Below are 24,560 nucleotides of genomic sequence, written 5' to 3'. Positions count from 1 at the left end.
CTTCTAAAAGGGCCTAAATCCTTTTCAAGTATTTGATGCATTTTTGAAATTCACTCATAAGGTATCCACATGCACTATTAGTTCTGTACAATATTGCAATGCATAATCTGACAGATAAAGCTAGTTTTTTAAACAAGGTATTCTGCAGGCTTGTCATATTACATTTTGACTTATTCTGCTGAGCAAAAATGTCAAATACTTTGGAAAAGGATCCTGAAATAGAGCTTTGGGGAGTGTTTGTGATTTGCACTTTTTATTAGTTATCTGTTGTTTCTATGTATTTTGAAGTTGAGAGAAAACTTAGAGTTTTACATAAAAATAAAAATCTGAATTTTCAGTGGTTTCAGATTTTTCTCTTCAATAATAAACATAGAAATCAGGAAAAAATTAATACACATTTTTAAATTACTTTGACTACTGCTGTTTTGAATATGCTGGTTTTCAACATTTGGGCCAGGTTTCAGAATATATTTGTCTGATATATTAGATATACAGTTGAAATAATAGTTATGAAATTTCTTTTTGGATTATTGTTAGTTGAAAAATCACAATAATACATTTTAATACAATTTTATGCTTGAATGCTAGAAAAAAAAAGTAAGCTACTAGAAAATTTCATCACTCCCTAGATCCTATTGTCAAACACCCCATTCCTGGCCAGAGTTATTGAAAACGTTTTTTTAAAATCAACTCCAGACTGTTGGAGGAAGGGAGAGTCCTGGATAAAACACCAGTCAAGTGTCAGATAGGGCCAAAACATGGAGACAGTTCTCCTAGACTTGCTAAATGATTTTCTTAGTGCCTTTGATAAAAGACAGCCTTCAGAGCTTACTCAAATTTTCAGCTGCCTTTACTACATCCTAGTAAGTAGACTGTTTGGTATTGGTGTCAAGTCTTAAAATGGTTTCCATTATTTCTAACCGGAAGAACACAGCCTGTTATGGTGGGGACTCCTGTTAAGCCATAGGGTGCTCGAACTTCTCACCAACTCTGTTCAACATCTATTTCAGATTACTAATTAAAGTTGTTAGGAAATTTGAGCTTCAATGTTTTGTCTGTGCTTATGACATTGTTTTTTATCAGTGGGATCTAATATGAAAACATCCATTCAAAAGGTAAACAGTTGTGTTGCAGAGATATGGAAATGGGCTACTGCTGAATGACATAACTCTAATAGTAAAATCTGAGGTCTGAAGCCTGAGCGTCATTTTAGACAATAAATGTAGTCTCAAATTGCCTAAATTACAAGAACTCTTTCTAACTCCTGGCAATTAAAGAAAATAAAACTATACATGAGCAAGGACAACCTGCCCACTCTGATATTTGGATTGTCTTATCTTGGATGATTACTGCAACACATTGTATATGGGTCTATCTGAAAACTAATAAAACACCTACAGTTATTTGCAAAATGCTGCGGCACAGACCAGCTTTTCTGTGCCCAGGGCAGATGTTCAGAATTATACCACCTTCCTCCCGCCTTGACTTACCAGAGGCTGCTCCAGCACAGTGCACTGTTCTTTGGCTGCAAATGCAAGGTTGTCCCTCTGGTGAAGGCTGCAGCAAAGCACTTTCTCTCTTCCACTGCTCAGCAACCTTCTCTGGTTCTCAACCTTTTTCCATTGTGACACAACTGACAGACTATATTCACATGTGTGGCACACTATACTTTGCAGCTGAATGTAAAAGAAAAAAATCCTAAATATTTTTTGTTAAAGATTCAAGAGAAAGATAAAATATTCTTATAAAAACTTACTTTTTTTTTCTAACAAGCCGTTATTGAAATTAGTTGTTTAATATTTTTTCACAAAAGTTTTACTTTGCTTATTTCATGAGTGAGAAATCTGGGACTGAATTGCCACACACATAGAAATGTCAGACATCCAGGATTCAAAAACCCAGGAGCAATTGGATAACAGTGGGCTCTGGCAGAATAAGGCCTGTGATGAAGAGACACCCACTCTCACCACTGTTAACCTTACAAAATGCTTTATTTGCACTGGAGAATGAAGAAACCTCAGTAATAGATTATGAAGTGATTTCTAAAAGTGAAGTCACCCAATGTACCCAGAAGCCCTTCAACAGAATCAAATGTCATAAAAGAAAGTGGCTTTTGATGGGAGACTCACTCATAAGAGGAACCAATTTGAGAGCATATTTTGATTGTGACACAACAGCTAAATGCCTTCCAGGATCCCAGCAGGTAGAAATGCAAACCAGATAGACCAAGTTATTGAAGAAGAAAGTAGGATCTTTGATATCAGTGTTATCATCCATCTGGGGATCAATGACCTCAATAGAAATAGCTTCCATGAAGTACAAAAAGATTTCTAAAATCTAGGAAAGATAAGATACAAAGAGCCAACAGTCTTTGCAGTGTAAGTACTATCTGTTCATGGAAAGGGAAATGAGAAGCTATGCCATATAGATAATTTCAATTCCTGGCTCAAAACCTGATGTATAGAAAGTGGTTTTGGATACATTGGAGGCTGGAGTCGTATATAGAGCAGTAAAAGGCTTTATGGAAAGGATGGCCTACATATGTCTGTAGCAGGAAGGAGGATGCTAAGTGAGAAATTCAGATCATATGTCATCAGACATTTAAACTAAAGAATGGGGGTGATAGGAAATGGCCAATGACATTGACATGTCAACCCCAAGCAATACAAGAAGTGGAAGGAGAAAATAAAATCAGTCAGCTCAAAAAAGCAGAAAAGGTGTCTAGGAAGTACAACAAATCAAGAGAGAAAAATTGGAAAGCAATGACTACAAATGCTCGCAGTTTGGGCAATAAAATCCCAGACCTGCAGGCCCTAATATTGGAGGCGAACTTGGACTTTGTTGCGGTCACAGAGGCATGGTTCACAGATTCTCATAATTGTGATACGGCTATACCGGACTATAACTTGAGGAAGGACAGAGAGGTCAGAAAAGGAGGAAGAGTAGCTCTTTATGTCAAAAACAACATCCAAGCAACTGAACTGCAAGGAATGTGGGGTAGAGAAGAAGTACTATGGGCGTCCTAAAAAAAAAGTTGATGGTACATCCACTTTAACTGGCATGGTTTACAGACCTCTGACTCAAATGGAAGAACTAGACAGAGATCTGGTCGAAGACATCCAGAAGGTGGGAAAGAAGGGAGAAGTGTTGATTGTTGGAGATTTTAATCTGCCGGACGTAGACTAGAGAATCCCTTCTGTGGAATTTTCCAGATGTAGAAAGATAGTGGATGCCCTGCAAGGAGCTCAGTTCAAACAAATGGTAATGGAATCCATGAGGGAAGATGTGATACTTGACTTAGTGCTCACTAAAGGGGATAATGTCTCTAATGTCCGGGTGGGTGCTCAACTCAGCACTAGTGATCATCAAATGTTATGGTTTGATATCGCTAATAGGATGCAGAGAAGTCACACGAAGACCTGGGGATTGAATTTAAAAAATGTGGACTTTGTCGAAATGGGATGTACCTGGAGGTAGAACTAGAGGACTGGGAGAAAATGGGAGAGATGGAACAACAGTGGGCCAAACTAAAAGGAGCAATTACAAAGGCAACAAATCTATATGTTAGAAAAGTAAACAAAAGTAAGAGAAATAAGAAATCAATCTGGTTCTCCAAGGAGGTGGCTGATAAAATAAAAGCAAAAAAAACCAAAACAGCATTCAAGAAATATAAAGACCCCAAAATGAGGAACACAGGAAAGAAAATGTGGTGCAACTGAGGGAGACGAAGAAGGAAATCAGAAAGCTAAATCAGGTGGAAGAAAGGTTTGCTAAAGAGGTAAAGAGAGGTGTCAAAACATTTTTCAGATATATCAGAGAAAGGTCCGAAGTAGTATAGTGACATTGAAAGGTGACAATGATCAGTGTGTGGAGAGAGATGAAGAAATGGCGGAAGTATTAAACAAATACTTTAGTTCGGTGTTCACTAAAGAAGACCCTTGGCAAGGACCGTTGCTGGTTAACAAGACCGTAGATGGAGATGGGGTAGATGATACTCCGTTCACAGACATGAATGTATGGGATGAGCTAAGAAAACTGAAAGTGGACCAGGCCATTGGGCTGGATGAGGGTCATCCTAGGATACTGAGGGAGCTCAGAGATATGCTGGCGGGTCCACTGCATGACCTGTTCAATAGATCCCTTGAAATGGGAGTGGTGCCGAGTGATTGGAGAAAAGTGGTGTTGGTCCCGCTCCACAAGAGTGGTAGCAGAGAGGAAGCTATAAACTACAGGTCGGTTAGCCTCACCTCGGTGGTGGGAAAATTAATGGAGACTCTGCTGAAGGAAAGGATAATGAACTATCTGCAGACAGGAGGATTGCTAGACCAAAGGCAACATGGATTCACTAGGGGAAGGTCCTATCAGACAAATCAGATTTTTTTTTTTTGATTGGGTGACTAAAGAATTGGATCAAGGAAGAGCGCTCAATGTGATTTACTTGGATTTCAGCAAAGCTTTTGATACGGTCCTACATAGGAGCCTTGTGAACAAAATGAGAAGCTTGGGAGTGAGCGCCAAGATGGTGGCATGGATTACAAAGTGGTTAATGGGTAGAAGATACCATCTGAGGGTAAATGGAACTTACTCTGAAGAGAGAGCGGTGTTAAGAGGAGTGCCACAAGGATCGGTGTTGGGATTGATTCTGTTCAATATCTTTGTGAGCGATATTACGGAAGGGATAGAAGGTAAAGTTTGTCTGTTTGCGGATGATACCATCTGCAACAGAGTGGGCATGCCAGAAGGAATAGAGAGAATGAGACGTGATTTAAGGAAGCTTGAACAGTGGTTGAAGATATGGCAGCTGGGATTCAGTACCAAGAAGTGCAGAGTCATGCATCTGGAGTGCGGTAATCCAAAAGAGCTGATGAGGGGTGAAGGGCTGTCATGCATGGAACAAGAGAGGGAACTTGGGGTGATAGTTTTAGCGATCTGAAGATGGCAAGGCAGTGATTGCTAAAGCCAGAAGAATGCTGGGCTGCATAGAGAGAGGAATAACTAGTAAGAAAAAGGTGATAATCCCCTTGTCAGGTCCTTGGTGAGGCCTCATTTTGGAGTACTGTGTACAGTTCTGGAGACCATATCTCAAAAAGGACAGAGACAGGATGGAGGTTGTCCAGAGAAGGGCGACCAAAATGGTGGGTGGTCTCCATCAAATGACTTATGAGGAGAGGTTGAAGGACCTAAATATGTATACCCTGGAGGAAAGGAGGTGCAGGGGAGATATGATACAGACCTTCAGATACCTGAAAGGTTTTAATGATGCACAATCAACAACTAACCTTTTCCGTTTGAAAGAAATCAGTAGAACTAGGGGTCACGAAATGAAACTCCAGGGAGGACAACTCAGACCCAATGTCAGGAAATATTTCTTCACGGAGAGGGTGGTGGATGCCTGGAATGCCATTCTGGAGGAGGTGGTAAAGACAAAAACATTGAAAGATTTAAAAGGGCATGGGATAAACACTGAGGATCCCTAAAGGCTAGAGAGTGGAAATGAAGAAATGAGTGCAAGGGGGTAACTTGCTTGCTGGTGTGGTGGTTACTACTCTTAACCAATAAGCCTTCATACTGTTGATGCAACTCCATCATTGCTCTCTGCTTCAGTGGTGGGGGGAAATGAGGAAAAGGGGAATTAGATTCAGACAGAAACCAACAAGGACATCAAATTTTGCAGTCTGGGAAAGCAAATAAGCATAGGTGTAATTTGCTAATGCAGCGGTTAGTACCCTTAGGGGTAGATTTTCAAACTATGCGAATAGGCCTACTTTTGCTGGCGCATCAGGCGCAAGCAAAAGTACGCTGGATTTTAGTAGATACGCGCGGCTCCGCGCGTATCCACTAAAATCCTGGATCGGCGCGCGCAAGGCTATCAATTCTGTATAGCCGGCGCGCGCCGAGCCGCGCAGCCTACCCCCGTTCCCTCCAAGGCCGCTCCGAAATCGGAGCGGCCTTGGAGGGAACGGGGGTAGGCCGCTCCGAAATCGGAGCGGCCTCGGAGGGAACTTCCTTTTGCCCTCCCCTCACCTTCCCCTCCCTTCCCCTACCTAACCCACCCACCTGGCCCTGTCTAAGCCCCCCCCTTACCTTTGTCGGGGGATTTACGCCTCCCAGAGGGAGGCGTAAATCCCCGCGCGTCAGCGGGCCTCCTGCGCGCCGGGACGCGACCTGGGGGCGGGTCCGGAGGGCGCGGCCACGCCCCCAGGCCGCCCCGGGCCGTAACCACACCTCCGGGCCCGCCCCCGAAACGCTCCCGGCACGCCCCCTAAACGCCGCGCGGTTCGGGCCCGCCCCCCGACACGCCCCCGACACGCCCCCCCTCGGAGAACCCCGGGACTTACGCGAGTCCCGGGGCTCTGCGCGCGCCGGTAGGCCTATGTAAAATAGGCTTACCGGCGCGCAGGGCCCTGCTCGCCTAAATCCGCCCGGTTTTGGGGCGGATTTAGGCGAGCAGGGCTCTGAAAATCCGCCCCTTAACCAATAAGCCTGTAACTCTTGATGCAACTCCAACATTGTTTTCTGCTTCGTGGCAAGAGGTAACGGGGAATTTGGACTCAAACAGCAACCAACAAGGGCCCTGACTTTGACAGTCTGGGAAACTGATAAGTTATGGGGGTGACTTGTATGGTGACTTGTATGGTACGGCAGAAACTACCATAAGCTTGCTGGGCAAGCTTGGTCCTTTTCTGCCGTCATTTCTGTGTTTCTATAAGGCTATTAGCTAATCCACACGATTCAAAACATTTTCCGCATGGCCAATGCGCCCATTGCAATGTGGCAAACTTTAAGCCAGTCCAGGGCTGATGTAAATGTCTGCCAAACTGAAGAGCTCATTAGAAAAAGCAAAAATTCCTGCTTTCTGTGATTCCTTCTACTGGTATTGTCGCGATACTAAGTAGGAGGAACCAGAGAAAGCTGAATCATGTAAAAAAAAAAAATTGTGTTAAAAATATTGTGGGTGTATATTGTGCCAGTAGCAGGAGAAAATGGACACTCGTACTGAGCATCCATTTCCTAATCCGCTACTGTCAGCCACCTTTCCTTGGCGTCCAGTGCCGAGTAGGCACTAGGGACATACAATTTCCCCAGCTCCTCCTTTTTACCACAGCAGCACATTTTAATATTAAATTGCCTGCCCGGGAGAGATGGATCAGCGCATGTTAGGATAACGGGTGCTGATATTGCATTGGCCTATTTGTGAATTAACTCGAGAGCCTACAAAAAAGACACTCAAAAGCTATATAGCAAACTTGCCATACTATTACAGCACTCAAATAGCAACAACCCCATCTGTCGAAAGACAACACTGCAAATCCTGTTGGAAAAACAAAACAAACAGAACCTACGTGCTAGTTAGCGGATCCCTCACCTCTGTCACACACACACAGAACACAGACTGACCCTTATCAAATACAGAATAAAGGACCATAAATTAAAGACAGAAACATGCAGACAAAAACTGAAACCCCCAAGAAGTCAGACTCTTTGGGATTGCTTTCAAAATGTTTGCAGAATTAAATAGCATTTTTGGAAACTATAGAATAAGAGTTTTTAAATAAATAAATAAATAAATAAAGACTGTGGGTAGCTTTTACCTATAGCCATTTTCCAAAGGGAAAAATTCCCTTAGAAAATTATTTATTTATGTATTTATTTACTGATTTTCTAGACAGACATTCGTTGGAGACATCATATCGGTTTACATTTAAACATAACAGCAGCGGAAATTGCTTTACAATGGAACCAAGTTGAATAATATAAACAAAAACTGGGGGGGGGGGGGGGGGGGGGGGGGGGAAGCAAAATTTACAAGGGAACTGGTTAGGAATTTTACTCATTGAGGATATTTAAGATAACTTGTTATACTGATTACAACATATTTACAAATTTATACATGTTATCAAGTCAAGAAATTTGCTATGAGAGGTGAAGTGGTTAGAGAAGGTTGCACGGGGCTTTGAAGCCACGGGTGACGGAGAGGGGGGTGGAAGGAGTGGTGCAGTTGGGGGTGAGTAGGGTGGAAAGTGGAGAGGATTGAGAAACACATATGGGCCATGGGTACGCTTGTATGAAGAGCCAAGTTTTTAGTTTTTGTTTGAATTTTTGCAGGCAGTGTTCTTGGCGGAGGTCGGTGGGCAGGGTGTTCCATAGGGTGGGACCTACAATGGAAAGTGTGCGCTCTTTAGTGGAGTTGTGGTGGGTAAGTTTGGGTGAAGGAGCGTGTTGGGTTGCTAAATAGCAGGATTGGGTGGGTCTGATGGTGTTGCGGAAGGTGAGGGAGTTATTGAGCCAGTGCATATGATGGTTGTGTAAGGTTTTGTATATGATGGTGAGGGTTTTGTATTGGATGCATTGTTGGATAGGGAGCCAATGTAGTTCTTTGAGAATGGGGGTAATGTGCTCGTTCCTGCGAGTGTTGGTGAGGATGCAAACAACTGTGTTCTGGAGCATTTGGAGGGGGGTAGTAGTGATTTTGAGAAGGCCAAGGAGGAGTGTGTTGCAGTAGTCAACTTTTGAAAAAATGGTTGATTGGAGCACTGTCCTGAAATCGTTGAAGTGAAGGAAGGGTTTTAGTTTTTTTTAGGGTTTGCAGCTTAAAGTAACATTCTTTCATGGTGGTGCTAATGAATTTTTTAAGGTTGAGTTGGTCATCAATGATGACGCCTAGATTTCTTACATGATGTGTGGTGGGGATTGAGGTTGGGAGGGAGTTGAATTGGGTGGTGGAGGTATTGTGCTGGGGTGTAATTGTCATGAATTCCATTTTAGAGGTGTTGAGTGTGAGGTTAAGGCTGGTGAGAAGGTTGTTTATAGCGGAGAGGGAAGTTTCCCAGGTTTTGATTGCATTAGGTAGGGAGTCAGTGATAGGGATGACGATTTGTACGTCATCCACGTATATGAAGTGTGTAAGACTGAGTTCGGAGAGGAGGTGGCAGAGAGGCAGAAGGTAAATGTTGAATAGGGTAGAGGATAGTGAGGAGCCTTGGGGAACTACTTGCGGAAGGTTAATTGCTTTGGAGTCGTGGTTACCTATTCTAACTTTGTATTGACTGTCTTTAGGATAGGATGTGAACAAGTGGTATGGTGTTCCTGAAATGCCAATTTCAGAAAGATGATCAAGTAGGATATTATGGCTTATGGTATCAAAGGCCGAGGATATGTCTAGAAGTGGGAGAATGTATGAGTGGCCTTTGTCCAATCCTTTGAGTAAGTAGTCGGTGAGTGAGAGGAGGAGGGTTTCTGTGTTGAAGTACTTACGGAAACCAAATTGTGAAGGGAAGAGGATATTATTACTTTCTAAATATTCAGTTAGTTGTATGTTGACTACTTTTTCCAGAACTTTTGATATGAAAGGTAGGTTGGAAATTGGGCGGTAGTTGGTCAGTTCAGTTGGGTCGAGCTTCAGTTTCTTTAGAATAGGTTTGACCAAAACTTGTTTTAGTCAGATGGGGACATGTCCCAGGGTAATCGATCAATTTATAATGTGAGTTAAGGGTTGTGAAATAATGTTAGGGATGGAGAGGAGGTGCTTGGTGGGGATAGTGTCAGATGGGTGAGATGAGGGTTTCATTTTCTTTAGAAGAGATTCTATTTCGGAGGGAGCAGTAGACGCAAATGAGTTTAGTGTGGCTTGTGGGTGTTTCGTCAGGGCCTTGGAGGGAGAAGTGGCTATGGGAAAACGAGTCATGATTTTTTCAATTTTATTGTGGAAGAATTGGGCTAGGTCCTGGCATTTAGTTGTGGCTTCTTCGTCTGGCATTGGTGTGGGGGAGGTTTTGGTAAGGTCCGAGACGTAGTCGAATAGGGCTTTGGAGTTGAAATGAAAGTTATGGATGCGTTGTGTGTGGAAGTCTCGTTTGGTTTTAAGGATGTTCTCACGGTATATGTGTAGGGTGTGTTTGTATTTGGCGAGTTGTGTAGGGGAGGAGTCTTTGCGCCAATTCCTTTCTTGTTTTCTAAGGTTACATTTTAGTGTCTTTAATTCTGGAGTGAAACAACAATATTGGGGAATAACTAGTATACAATGAAATATGAAAAATAACTAACTGTGTTTGCTGCTGAGAATCAACTTAAATCTCCAGTATTATCTCTATCTAAAATCATGGAACTTTATTTCTCTCAATGTAACTCAACTATTTTTATTTTAGAGAAAAGACCTCAGTATTGGCAAGAGATCTGAGAATTCAGAAACTACTTTGGAGCCAATTGTTTCAGTCACCGGTCTTATATTCTTATTTTTATTTTAATAAAATTACTTAACGAGACTATTTCTTGTTTGTTTTTTGTAATGTGTTCTTATAACGGTGTCACTATAATTTGATGTTAACCTGTTATTTGATGAATTTCTGTTGACAATATTTATCTTGATTGGAAAAATTACCCTCCTTATAACTCAATTATTATTTGTTACTTTATCCACAGTCTCAACTTAAATGCCAATGTTTTTACTTTATATGATCCTTGTGATGTTATCATATTTCTCCAAAAATCGTGGCTGTCTCATTATGTCTCCAACTTAGATGATAATGTCTTTTTCTTTTTTAACATTGGCACTTGTCTTCAGCTGTTATAGTCTTTATGATTTATTCATTATTATTCAGCTGTATTTTTAAATGCTGGGACATTGTGATTTATATACTCTTATTCATCACTGGCTCATGAACCAAATGACACCGTTCAACACTTTTCTCTGCTACAAGACTTAAAATTCTTTCTTAGTAGCCCTTCTTATGAATTTCTTTTTTTCTTTCAAACCTCCAACAAATGACAATTATGTCATTTTGTAAAGTGCATGTTTGTGCTTCTAATGTCCAATACTCCTTAACAATCCCGACAATTTTTATGATTTTATGGCGGATCACTTATCTGGCGCTTGCAATGTAGAACTCTTGTTTTGCCGCGCTGCCGTGCCTCCAACTCAAAAGGTCTGTTTGACCGCCGCCAGGGTTTTTTGGTGTTCAAAGAAGGGTTGATTTTTTTTTTATATTGTAATGGGCAGAGTTTATCTGCAATATTGTTGGTGAGGTGGTACCATGATGAAAGAGCAGAATTTACGTCGGTTAGGTCTAGTTTGTCGAGGTCATTGGTGAGGGCTGTAATCAAGTCGTCTCTGGAACAGGGCTTCCTAAAGAGTATTGTGTTGTATTTAGTGACTGTGTCAGGGCTTACGGTTTTATTTATAGTAAAGTTTGCTTTGATGAGTGAGTGATCAAACCCAGGGTACTGGTGTGCAGGAGTGAGTGTCTGCATGTATGAGATTATTTGTGAAGATGAGATAGAAGGTGTGCCCTGCTCTGTGTGTAGGACCGTTTATTATTTGGTTGAAACCCATTGCCTGGAAGGAAGTCAAGAAGGCATCACATGCGGGGGGGGGGGGGGGGGGGGGGGGGAAGGGTATGGTATCAACATGTAAATTGAAATTCCCAAGGATGATGGCTGGAGTATTCATTGATATGTTTTCGGCTATGCATTCAATGAGGGGGGAGGAGTTTGTGTCTAGGAGACCTGGAGGGGTATATACTAAGCATATATTTGGGAGTAGATCTAATGGCTTGAGGTTTCAGTTTGAGTTCCTTTTTTGCAGCGAGTAGGAGACCTCCTCCTTTTTATTTTGGGTCTTGGTATAGGGAATATATTGTATGTGTTCAGAGGGAGTTGATTCAGAAGGACTGTGTCAGTTTCTTTGAGCCATGTCTCCATTATGGCACACAAATCAGGTTTGTTGTCCAGAAGAATGTCGTTGAGTATGGGTGTTTTTTTGACAATAGAAAAAGTTAGAAAAGGTACATGCACAGACTTTGTCGTCATTGCATATTTGACACAGTTTTTTATCAGCAGAGGTCAAAGTTCAGCTCCTATTTGAGCAGGTACTTTTGCAGACTAAAAAAGTATGTGTTACCTTTGAAATTTCAAGCGTATGCATGTAAGTACTTTCTGCTCCATCTCTGCTCCCAGGATCATCCAGCCCATCTTCAGCTAAGTATACATGCATAGTGGCACTACATGCATAAGTTTACCAAAAGGTAGGATGAACAGTTTTCAGAGACCCCATTTCTCTGCATAAAACACTGTTTTACCCACAGAAATGACTTTGAAAGTTGCCCTCAAAGTGATCAGTGCAACAATGGAGAGAGAAACAGAAATATATTGTTTCGTACATGAAGCAAAATACAAAGATATTAAAAAATGCAGATTCCTAAAGTTGACATATTCTGATCACTAAAAACCAGGAAATAAAATCCTTTTTTTATCTACCTTTACTTTATGGCCATTTTGTTTTCTAATCAGAGTGGCCCTGGTCTCTTTTTTCCACCTTCCTTTTGTTGGTCTTCTGCTAAAACATTTTCTAAAGCGTATTCCAAAATGGAGTAGCAGCCTAGTTTAGAGCAGTGTTTCTCAGCTCCATTCAAGCCCAAAGCACACCTATATTAACAAAAATACTGTGTGGTACAACAACCTCCATGGAGCAGGCACTGCGGACATGGAGAGTACTAATAGGGCCAAAAGAAGAGCTACGGAAGCGCTGAAAGCTCCACCATGTCTTTCAAATTTTAAAAGAAAGGGAGAGAGGGGACAGAGACACACATGAGTCCATCACCTTATATATACGAATAAGAGAGAAGATGTGTTGCAGACAGCTCAATTCGTTACCTTGACTGCCAGATCTCCTCCACTGTGCTGCTTTCAATACTGCACACACTCCCTGTCTCATTCAGGTTGGGGATAAGACAGAATCTGGAAGGACTCAAAGGAGAAGCTCAGGAAGGGAACGATGAGGATGTGCTGCATAAAGAAGGGCCCATTCATGCCCTGCATGCTGCCCATTAATTCTCATGCTGTAACTAGGAACTCATGCTGTAACTAGGAAGACGAGGCATGCATATTCTCGGGAAGGAACTCCTGCATGTGTAAAAGCCACTACTGATGTGTCTTGTTGGTGCGAGGTGCTGAGAGCAGAGTCCAGTTGCACACCTGATTAGGTCTGAAAGCATGCCAGTGTTCCAGGACACACTAGGAAACACTGGGATAGAGTAGCAAGCTATGAACCAGGAAACAAAGGTTTAAATCCCACTTCTTGTGACTTTGGGCTAGTCACCATTCCTCCATTGCCTCAGGTACAAACTTAAGGGACTATTTACTATTTATTTATTTATTTTTGGTTTTTATATACCGGAAGTTCCTGTATACAATACATATCGCTCCGGTTCACATTTAACAGAGATAACTATCGCCAGTGAGGCGGTTTACATGGAACATAACGAATAAAAACAGATAATCTATAGTAAAGTACAAACTATTATGAAACAACTAGGATCAACTTAGAACACAACTTGGAACATATAACTGATGCAATATAAACATTACATTATTGCTGTAAGAAGCTTTGGTTACTATGGGTTTTCTCCCATTTTGTGTGTATGGAAAAATGTTGAATAAATAGGGCCTTTAGATTGTAAACTCTTTGAGGAAGGGAAATATCTCCTATAGTTGATTATAACTTGCTTGGATTTAGAAAGGAAAATAATATCCATGTCTTCTTCCTTCCTTCCCTACATCTGTCTCTGACATTGATCTTTCAACTGTTTTGTCCATTTCTCTCTTCTCTATCCACTCATAGCTATATTTAACCTCTCCTTTTCCCCCTCTGTTACCCTTCAGTCCTCAGACTTTTTTGTTTTTTACCTCTCATCTACTTACCAGCTTTCCATCTCCCACACCCTCCTCTGTCAACCCATTCTCTGTTTCTCACTGCTTCCCCAGTCTTCTGTTCTCCCTTTTTCATACACTCTCTAGTCCCCCATTTCTACTCCCTGTACTCACCCATTCCTCAGCTCTACCTTCCTCTGCCTCTCATCCTCTCACCAGCCCCAGGTTTTTCTCTGTCACTCATCCCCTCCCTATTCTCCAGCTCTTTCTTCCGTCTCTTACCCCCTACTCAGTTTTCCATTCCCCCTTCTCTTTTATCCCCAGCTTCCCCATTTTCATTTTCTCTCAGTCCCTCTTCCAAGTCCTTCAGTTCCCCTCTGTACCATTCCATTTTTCTATATCCTGACTGTCATTTCCTGGCCTGTCTTAACACCCCCCCCCCCCCCACACACACACACGTATCACCCATCATATCACTTAGAACCCACTGTCTTCCTAATCCCTGAGTCCCCCACACAGACTCTTAGTCCCCATTTCACCGTTCCCAAGTCCCCATACTTCCACCCAGTCCCTGAGTTCTGCCTTGTCCCCAAATCCCCTCCTAATCTTAATCCTGCAAGCTATATTTTTAGAGGGAGGGACACGTGCCTCTTTCCCCATAGTGACACCATTGTATCAGGTTCATTCCCTTGTGCTCATGCTTCCCATGCTCATATCCTCTATCTCTCAACCCTTGCCTCCTAGCTCACTCCCTCTCTTGTTTCCCTTTCAATACCTCTCCTTCCACTAGTTCCCCTTTTAAAACTCACTCTCTTTCTGTGACAATCAGAATTGATAAGAGGAGGAAAACAGGAGAGTGCCTTGAGCCATCTTCTCTGCAGCCAGCAGTGGTGGTGATTGCAGCCACGGGAGAAGGGAGCAGGACCCCATGTTTCTAGGGGTCCTGCTCCTAGGGACCCCTAGAAACATGGGGGTCCCTAGGAGCAGGGACCCCCATGTTTCTAGGGGTGAGGGAACAGGATACAGCATTTCCAGCCCAAGCTGGAGGTAGCAGTGATTACGGTGGCAGCGCAAGTGGGTATAGGATGTGCTGGCAGTGATCGCCTGGGGGGGGGGGGGGGGGGGGGGAGGGGGTGAGAAGACAGCAGACCTGCAACATTTCTAGCTTGAGCTGGCAGTGGCAGTGACTGCCAGGCGAGGGGGGAAAAGCAGCAATAGAGTGCTGATGGGGACATTTCAAGTACCTGGCTCCCTACACTGCACTTTCCTCAATCAGCAGGCATGAGTGTCTTTTACAGAAAGCATAGGCTGCTTATGTCAAATTTATTTTGACACAACTTCCACCTCTTGGTGACACAACAGAGTGTCACGACACCCTAGTTGTGAACCACTGCTCTAGTAAATGAAATCATCGAGCATTATCTCATATGTGTGTTTTTAGGGATCTATCAGTCTGCTTTGTTTAATTGATACATATTTGTTGTTTATCCTATGATGCCTTGACTTTTTTACCTTATATTTGAGGCATGGATTTTTACTGGTCAGTTTCCCCTTACCTCTGATCTAATGTTATCCCTATTGATGTATGGCTGTTAGAATTGTTAATTATTTATTTTGAGTTCTCAGAATGAGTACTCCAGTAGTGGAGCTTGTCAAATTCTTGTAGAGGTATAGTAATAATGTTTGTGCTGCTTCTTTGTAGGAATCCACATCTGGTCGCAGAAAGGCCCTAGCTACCAGTTGCATCAACATGAAGCAGTATGCAAGCCCCATGCCTACACAAACTGATGTAAAGTTGAAATTCAAGCCTCTGTCTAAAAAAGTTGTATCTGCCACTCTACAGTTCTCGTTATCTTGTATTTTCCTGAGGGAAGGAAAAGCAACGTAAGTTTTCCAACAAATGGGCTGCTTTGTTTCATATTGTACCCAAAGAGCATTATGGTTAAAGAGTACTTCAACTACATTAGCTGATAGAATTTGAAGAGCACTCTGTCGCATACCAATCATTCCTGTCATTCCTTGTTTTGAGGCTTCAAGTAAATGTGGCCTCTTGCTGTGAGTGCAATCTAATCTTATTTTAGATCTATTTGAATTTTGATTTTTATTTCCTTAAAAATGAAGATGATTGTTTATGTTTTCAAAGAATCTGTGATAAAAACTTTCACGTTTCTTCCTGTTGGTTCATATTTCAATCCGTATATTGTTAAATAATAATTAAATTCAGTTTTCAAAGTTGAATCAGAAGCTTTATTATTGCTAGTAGTTCATTTCCATGCTACAATAAATCATAATGAGAATTGTAACCTTTAAAGCACATTCAAGCCGATACAGTACAATGCGCTTCGATGGAGCGCACTGTTAACCCGCATTTGGACGCGTGTTTTCGACGCACTAGATTTACCCCTTATTCAGTAAGGGGTAATAGCGCGTCGAAAACACACATCCAACCCCCCTGAAACTAATAGCACCCATCTAATAGGCCCATCAACATGCAAATGCATGTTGATGGGCCTATTAGTTATTCCCGTGCGATTCACTAAGTAAAATGTGCAGCCAAGCCGCATATTTTACTTTCAGAAATTAGCGCCTACCCAAAGGTAGGCGCTAATTTCTCTCGGCACTGGGAAAGTGCACAGAAAAGCAGTAAAAAATAATTAAAAATTAAAAAAAAAAAATTTTAAACCGGATGCTCCATTTTGCCGGTGTCCGGTTTCCGAACCCGTGGCTGTCAGCGGGTTTGAGAACCGACGCCGGCAAAATTGAGCGTCGGCTGTCAAACCCATTGACAGCTGCCGCTCCTGTCATAAAAGAGGCGCTAAGGACGCGCTAGTGTCCCTAGCGCCTCTTTTTACTGCGGACCCTCATTTAAATACTGAATCGCGTGCACAGGAATCGGCCTGCTAATAGGTAATATTTTGCTATCTGAAAGTTTTGTGAGAACAAACAGTTGCCTTTAGAGGGCATGAGAATACTAGTATTAGGTGCTGTGTGATGATGTCAGTCCAAGTTTTTATAAGTATTTTGTTGGCCAATATATTATAAAATTACATTGCCTGATAAATATGAGTTTAGAAATGATTCAGCTTAGATGCAGAATTAAATGGCTCTGAAGCTGAATTAAATTTAATTGTGTTGTCTGTCTTCTTAAAATGTATGGATGAAAACTATAGTGAACTAAGAACACTCTACTTCACTGTTGAAAACTGAATTAGTAAAAAGAGGTGAAGTGCCATAAATATAACAAGTCCCAATAAAATGGTAATAGTAAAAAAAAAAAAAAAAAAAAAAGGCCTTCACAATTGATCTTTGGATTTATGTCCACAATGGACTCTGTCTGAAACCAGCACTACAATTATAATCAACTGCCACTTTATCCACTATTTTGTTGCTTATACATTAAATGCTCCTTTAATTTTTCTTTCACAAAATAAATATCAGGAACCAAAAAATACTTATCAATGTCAATCTTTCAACAATCTACTGAATCTAAATCTTTGCTAATATAATGCTGCTTGGCTTCCTTGCACAGTTTCCAGTTAACTTCTGACCTACCCTTTTGCCATTTCTTCTTCAGTTGATGGGATTGTTGCTTCAATAGCCAGAGGACACTATGCCATACTGTATGTTTAGTTTACCTGCATCAATGAATTAAGTCTTCAAAAAGGACAGTGTTTGCTATCAAAGACCTTAAAGCTGAATTTGATGATCAAAAGCTAGATCCAAAAAATACAATCCAACCCAAATACAGCGTTCAAATCTTTACTAGCTATATTTTTCAGATACCTCACCTTAGTTTCAGGTTTACCTAAATGTCATCTAGTGCACAATGGGGTGATCACTCAGTGAAACTGGAAAGATCTTTTCATAGCTAACTCTAAATCTGACCAAGTAAATGTAAAAACCAAGTCCAGGTATGACCCAGACAAAGGGTGGAGATAACAACCACCTAAGAAAATCTCAAATTAAACATACAGTCCACAAAATATTATTCCCCTCTTCTCCTGAAGTAACAAAATACACATTAAAATCCCCTAAAAAAAAAAATCCTGCACCATCAAACGTTCAGCAATCAATCCTGTTGGTGTTTCCAGTAAGGCTGTACTATGATTTGGTAGCTGATAGACCGAAAATAAATTGTTTCCTCTTCATCCAATCAGAACGGTCTGGAAAAATGAATTATGGACATCAGCCAGCAGATAAAGATAAAGAACAACAGGCTTGCTGATGTGTTTCCTTATATACCTCTATGCTAACACCAGCCTGCAAGTATTCTCTCTCTCCAGCAGATGGTGGACAAGCTTCCTGTGCAGGAAGTGAAGACCTCATTAGACTGGGTGAACAGAAACATTCTAGTATGCAACTCCTGAGATGACAGATGAATTCTCCCTCCTTCAGTTGAGTCTGGCCCTAAACAAAAGCAGATGTCTGTGTGGTTGGCAGCTCCTGAGGTGACAGCTTCAGTCTCCCTCCCTTAGTTGAGCATCACCAGAGGACTAGTGGTATGAGTGCTTGGTTCCCACTCTCCCCTCCCACTTTCCCTTCCCACCCTTCATAGCTATACAATTCTTGTGAAAAAATGAACAGTGATCTGGACAAAGCTGTGACAAACTAATCATATTCCCAGGCTGGACCCATGTGTCTGTGATATACAAAATATCCACAGGAGAATTCAGAAGCCAATCATGAATCAATACACTTTTTTATTTACTAGTGATCTGGTATTCAATAGGCCAGCTTTAAGGGTTCTTTGACAGTTAATGGTTCCCTGCATATACTTATTGATGGGCACTTGAGTCAGTATCCCAGGCCACCTCTGTTTACTCAAACTACCTCTCCTCCCGCAAACTAAAGCAATGTCTCCAATATATGTAGCAGTTCAGTACCCAATGTCATTACACAGGTAGCTATCCATTCCTCAAAAAACAAAACAAAAAACGCTAACCTTTCTACTGTAGCTTCACCTTATCCCCTGCTCAAAGTTACTCTCAGGTCAATATCACACATCAGATCAAAACAGGACAGAGAGTCCTACAGATTCCAAACTACAAAAGTAAGCAGCCAGAATGAGAACGATTCCCCACTGTGACTAACAGATCAGCTGTTAAGTCTCTCTGGCTCCCCAAGAAGTGACTCGGGGGGAGTCACTTCTTGGGGAGCCAGAACCCACTTGTTCTTGCCACTGAGCTGACTCCAACCTTGAAGGGTATTTTCACCTGCTAGCTGGTGATATCAGTGGGCATGTCCAACTATGGAAGCAACATAGGCAAGAGACATATATTGCTAAAGTGGGGCTTTAAGATGAATGCTACAGTATATTAAAACTTTTCACAGTATGCATATGAATTTTAGTTCTTTGATTTATTTAAATTAATATTTCTTAGCATTTGGATAGGTGGAACCACGACCAGTGGGTTATGCACCTCTGCCAATAGATGGAGACAGAGCAAAGCTTATGTCAAGGTATATATACCCCTGCACTGACATTAGCCTAATCAATATTCTCCATCTCCAGCAGACGGTGGACGTGCATTCTCCCTATTGGGGATTGCGTTAAAAGGTTTTTTGTAGAAGGAGAAAAGAAGAAAGAAGTTTATTGCCCTGCTTTCCTGTGGTGATACCTTATGGTTCCTCTCTCAGTCGAATTTCCTGATATGATTTCTTTGGATCCTTGTTTACTTCTCTCAGGAAGTCAATGAATCTGGTGTGAATTCCAGGGCAGTGATGGAATCGGCAGCCACCTTTTTGGCAGATTTGGGCCTCAACCTGGTCCGTACTTCGGCCAGAGGGGTGACTTCAATAATAGCAGCCAGGCTTCAACTATGGCTCAGGAATTGGTCGGCCGATACAATTTCAAAGTCTAATCTTATATAATTGCCTTCTAAAGGATCACTCTTGTTTGGGAGTGAGCTGGAAAAAAATGGCCAATAAGTGGGGGTGGCCAGGTTCCTCGGTTACCAGAGGATAAGAAGCAAACGCTGCGCTCCTTCGGCATGAGAGGTCATGCTAGGGGTTTCAGATGCTTTAGACCCTACAGAGGAGCAGTGTCTCAGAGGACTCTGCCTTCGGATAGGTCTCAGTCCTTTCGACCCTAGGCAGCCCAAAAAGAGTGCAGGCTCGGGTAGTGGTGTCCCCCAAGCCTCTCAATGAACCCTGAGAACAGGAGATAGGATGTTGCTTCTCTTTCTTCTCTTTCTTTTTTTTTTTTTTTTAATCAGAGGTGGGTCAAGATCACGTCAGACCAGTGGGTTTTGGAGGTGATAAGAGATGGTTATGCTCTGGAGTTTCTCAGTGTTCCTTGGGTTGTCTTCATGGTGTCTCACTACAACTCTCTGCAGAAGAGACAAGCAGAGGAGTGTACATTGTCAAGGCTCCTCAGCCTGCGGGCTGTAGTTCCAGTGCCCAGGTCTCAAGAAAATATGGCCCAATATTCCGTTTATTTCGTTGTGCCCAAGAAAGAGGTCCCCTTTCTCCCCATCCTAGATCTCAAGGGAGTCAAACTTCATTTGCGGGTGACTCATTTTTGCATTAAAACTTTATGATCAGTGATAATGGCAGTACAGCTGGGAGAGTTTCTGACATCCTTGGATTTGTCAGTGGTGTACCTTCATATTCCCATCCACCGGGCGCATCAAACGCCTAGGGGTAGGAAAAAGAGAAAAAGAGAGCCAGGGCAGAGGTGCTTAGCAAACATTTGATTTGTTAAGAGAATGTCTTATTCCCTCATTGAGAAGAAATCAGAGGGCAAAAAAGGGTTAGGGGTGATCCCTGGCCAAATTGTGAGAAATATCTGACTCCCATTAATACCAGGGAAATATGCCTGGTCTGTGATGGAGCTGGAAGGGATTTTTGAATACCAGAGGGCAGAATAGGTGGGTAAGGACAGGTGAGACTCAAGAAGTATTAGGAATGGTACTATGAATGATTTTAGAATTTTGTGGTAATCCAACTCAGTGAGAATTTTGAGGCAAACTGTTAGCTTTCAAAAGAGCTCTGGTTACAAAGACTCTTTCCTACATGAGGAAGCCTCTTAGTCCCTCTTCTCCAGAGTCCTTAAAGCCTCATGCCATCTAGGGTTTGATCTCCAGTATCCTTGAGAGAACTGCCTTCCAAAATGTCTGTTCACAGAATTTGGGCTGTTAACAGTGTGGGTGGGTAATGTCTATCTTGATGTTAGAGGCAAAGGAGCTTGAAAAAGATGGGAAGGCAGATCACATTTTGGAAAGATTTCCAGATCTAAAATGTGTCTCCCTGGTAGGGGAGATTATAGGGAAGAAATGAGTTCACTTGGGCAACCAAGGGAGCTCTTCTGAAGTGTTAATCAGGCTATTGAAGGAACCAATAAACCAGTGTGGCTCTGCCTCTAAATTGGATAGTACTGTGTCAGAGCTTTTGGATGTTATTTTTCTCACAGAGGGAATTGCATCCTCGAGGAACAGTATAAATGTGATTTAAAAAAAAAAAATTCATGAGCTTAATGAGGCCATATTACAGTTTGCAGTGTCCTCTGCATAAATTGCAGAACTATCATGAAATGGGCTTAGAAAATGGAAAAAGAGTACCTGATGGCAGAGAAAGAAGCACTCAGATTAAAGTTTCTCTTGACTCTGACAATGGACGCCAGGTTCCTAGCAGAGATAGCCTATGACTCTGTAGCAGTATTAGTTAAGGGGATGGTGTGAAAAATCTCGTGCTAAAGCAACAGTCTGTTGACTTTTCTTGTAAGGTGGACATGATGGGGTTACTCTTTGAAGGTAATCAGTTGTCACATCTGCATAAAATTGTACAAGAAAAAAGTGACAAAAACTCATTCAGAGGGACTAGAGAAAGATGCTTACCGTAATTTGAAATCCTAGCCAGCTTTGGAGTTAGACTTTTTATGATCAAGGGAAGAAGCATGCAGGAGCGAGAAAAGCTCCTCTTAAACCATTTCCTAACACTTCTGCCTTGGACAAGAGTTGGGGCTGTAGACAAAACTTAAATGGCACTGGGCAGTCTGGAATGCATCAATAAGAGACAAGTGGGTATTAACTGTGATGAAAAAAAGGATTGCAGAATAGCCCAGACCAAGGCCTTTTTGCTTTAAAGTCCCAAAAGACAAGAAGGGAGAGTCTGTGAGGGGGAGATGAGGAATCTATTGACTTGAGAGCAGTGATTTCTTTAACAACAGCAGAGAGGTTTTCAAGTATCTATTCAAATTATCTGGTGCCAAAAAAGTTAGGGAAGTTTTGCTCAGTGTTTGACCTCAAAGATAGAACAAATTTGTGATACAGAAACCCTTTTGTATGGAATCTCTGCATTTAAGGCAATCACACTGAATAATTTTCTATGCTCCTTTGATCTACAGGATGCTTATATTCACATCCTCATCACTCAATATTGCCAGAAGTGCCTCTATTTTGTTGTAGCTGGTTGATATCTTCAGTACATTGCCTTCCCATTCAACCTGACATCAGTTCCAAGGTTGTTCAAAAAGGTGCTAGTTATGCCAGTAGCTATACTGTGTGAACAAGAGATCTTTGTGTGTCCTTAACTAGAGGATATCTGATAAGAACCAAATCCTTTTCTGTAGCAATTGAAGCAAGAGTCAAAAATCTCTGCTGAATCACAGGGAGATACAAATCATGAGATGAAAGAAGAAATACTGTTATCACCTGGGAACAAAATTTGTTGCTCAAAATATGTTAACTCTAACTAGAGGACAAGATTCTTATTGAGAAAATTGTATAATTATTTTGATTAAAGTGAGTTAGCTTGGATAGGGAGTCACCATACTAGAACTTTCTAATCAAAGGCGTTGGACTCTGGAGGAGAGAAAGCAGCACATGGCAATTCTGGAAATGAGAAAAGGGAATGCTTTAGTCTTCCAGTAAAGGATGGTATAAGGCAGTGTTTCCCACTCCTCTCCTGGAGGCAATCCTTGCTAGTCTGGTTTTCAGGATTTCCACAATGAATATGCATGAGACATATTTGCATACTCTTGGTCTCCCATATATGCACATCTATCTCATTCATATTCATTATGGATATCCTGAAAATCTGACTGGTTAGGTATGCCTCCAGGAGTGGTTGGGAAATGCTGGTGTAAGAAATCTTAAGTTGATTATTGAGACTGTAAAGGTTTTGTGTGGATTAAGAGGAATCTTTTCAATTTATTGAGAGTTTGTATTGCAGGGAAAATGAATTTGCAACTAGAATAACTGAGCAGACACTGCCTGTATATAACCAGAAATTATTTTTACTGTTTTCACTATAATATTGTTATTAAGGCAGCTTGCTGAAAGGTTTGTTTGTTTTTTTCTACCTGTCAGTTTGGAATCAGGGCTGGGATACTGGCACTAGGAGTCTTCAAATGCAATGTTGGTGGGTTTTGTTCTATTTTATAAACATCTGCCTCCCCAACATGCCTATTCTGGTTATTGCAGTGAAAGGTCATATACCAGGGCTCCTTTCAAAACCATGCAATCATGCAGCCACTAGGTGTCACCCTTAAGTGATGACCATAACTCCCTCCATACTATAGCAAGACCCGACTTGGGGATCAAACTGGGGACCCTTTGCATGTTAATGTGCAGCACTGCTAATGAGCCACTGGGATGGTCCAGCATATTTAAAGATCTTTGTGCAGTAGCTACAGGGGCACTGAATCAGAAATGAAGCAATTCACTCCTATGTGGTGTGTGATCAGCAAATTAATAAGTGCTGGGGAGAAGCCGGCTGTCATGGTACACATGGGCAACAATGACAAAGGAAAATGTGGGAGGGAGCTTCTGGAAGCCAAATTTAGGATTTTAGGTAGAAGCTGAAATCCAGAACCTTCAGGGTGGCATTCTCTAAAATGCTCCCTGTTCCACATGCAGGTCCTCAAAGGCAGGCAGAGCTCTGGATTATCAATACATGGATGAGACAATGGTGCAGGGAAGAGAGATTCAGTTTTGTAAGTAACTCAGCAACATTTTGGGGAAGGGGAGACTTTTCCGAAAGGACGGGCTCCGCCTTAACCAGAGTAGAACCAGGCTGCTAGCGCTAACTTTTAAAAAGGAGACAGAGCAGCTTTTAAACTAGAGCAAGGGGGAAAGCAGACAGTCATTCAGCAGTGCATGGTTCGGAGGAATGTATCTTTGAAGGATAGTAATGAAACAGGAGAGTTAGGGCATCCCAACGGAGAGGTTCCAATAAAAGCAAAAGTAGTCCATGTGTCTATAAGTAAAGAATCATCTGAGCTAAAGAATTCGAAATTATCCCTATCAACTGAAAAGCAAGTTGTTAATACAAACAAAAATCTCACTTTGAAATGTCTCTATGCCAGTACCAGAAGTCTAAGAAGTAAGATGGGAGAATTAGAGTGTATAGCAGTGAATGATGAGATAGACAGACATAATTTGCATCTCAGAGACCTGGTGGAAGTAGGATAACTGATGGGATAGTGCCAAACCAGGGTACAAATGATATCGCAGTGATGGGGAGGATCAACTTGGTGGGTGTGTGGCACTTTATGTCCGGGAGGGTATAGAGTCCAACAGCATAAAGATCATACAAGAGACTTAATGCTCAGTAGAATCTATATGGGTAGAAATTCCATGTGTGTTGGGTAAGAGTCCACCTGGCCAAGAGAATTCATGGGAGATTTCAATTACCCCAAAAGTAACTGGGTAAATGTAAAATCAGGACATGCTAGAGACAAAGTTCCTGGATGGAATAAACAACTGCTTAATGGAGCAATTGGTTCAGGAATCAACAAGAAAGGGAGCTATTTTAGATTTAATTCTTAGTGGAACGCAGGATTTGGTGAGAGAGGTAACTGTGGTGGGGCCACTTGACAGTGATCATAGCATGATCATATTTGAACTAATGACTGGAAGGGGGACAATATGTAAATCTAGAGCTCTAACACTACATTTTTAAAAGGGAATCTTTGA

The 24,560-nt window shown here is 41.8% G+C and overlaps 1 protein-coding gene across 5 annotated transcripts in view; it reads left to right on the top strand.

Moving 5' to 3' along the window:
• The window catches only part of EHBP1 (EH domain binding protein 1), an 807,334-nt gene that overhangs the window by 196,165 nt on the left and 586,609 nt on the right, over nt 1-24,560 (top strand). For all 5 annotated transcript variants that reach the window (XM_029593675.1, XM_029593673.1, XM_029593671.1 and 2 more), the window contains exon 6: nt 15,347-15,528. In XM_029593675.1, the coding sequence (XP_029449535.1) occupies nt 15,347-15,528 (182 nt within the window). The remainder of the gene's footprint in view (nt 1-15,346; nt 15,529-24,560) is intronic.

Source organism: Rhinatrema bivittatum, chromosome 3, assembly GCF_901001135.1.
Source record: "Rhinatrema bivittatum chromosome 3, aRhiBiv1.1, whole genome shotgun sequence".
Lineage (NCBI taxonomy): Eukaryota > Metazoa > Chordata > Amphibia > Gymnophiona > Rhinatrematidae > Rhinatrema > Rhinatrema bivittatum.
The sequence above is the reverse complement of the archived record's forward strand: the minus strand, read 5'-3'. Positions and strand labels throughout refer to the sequence as shown.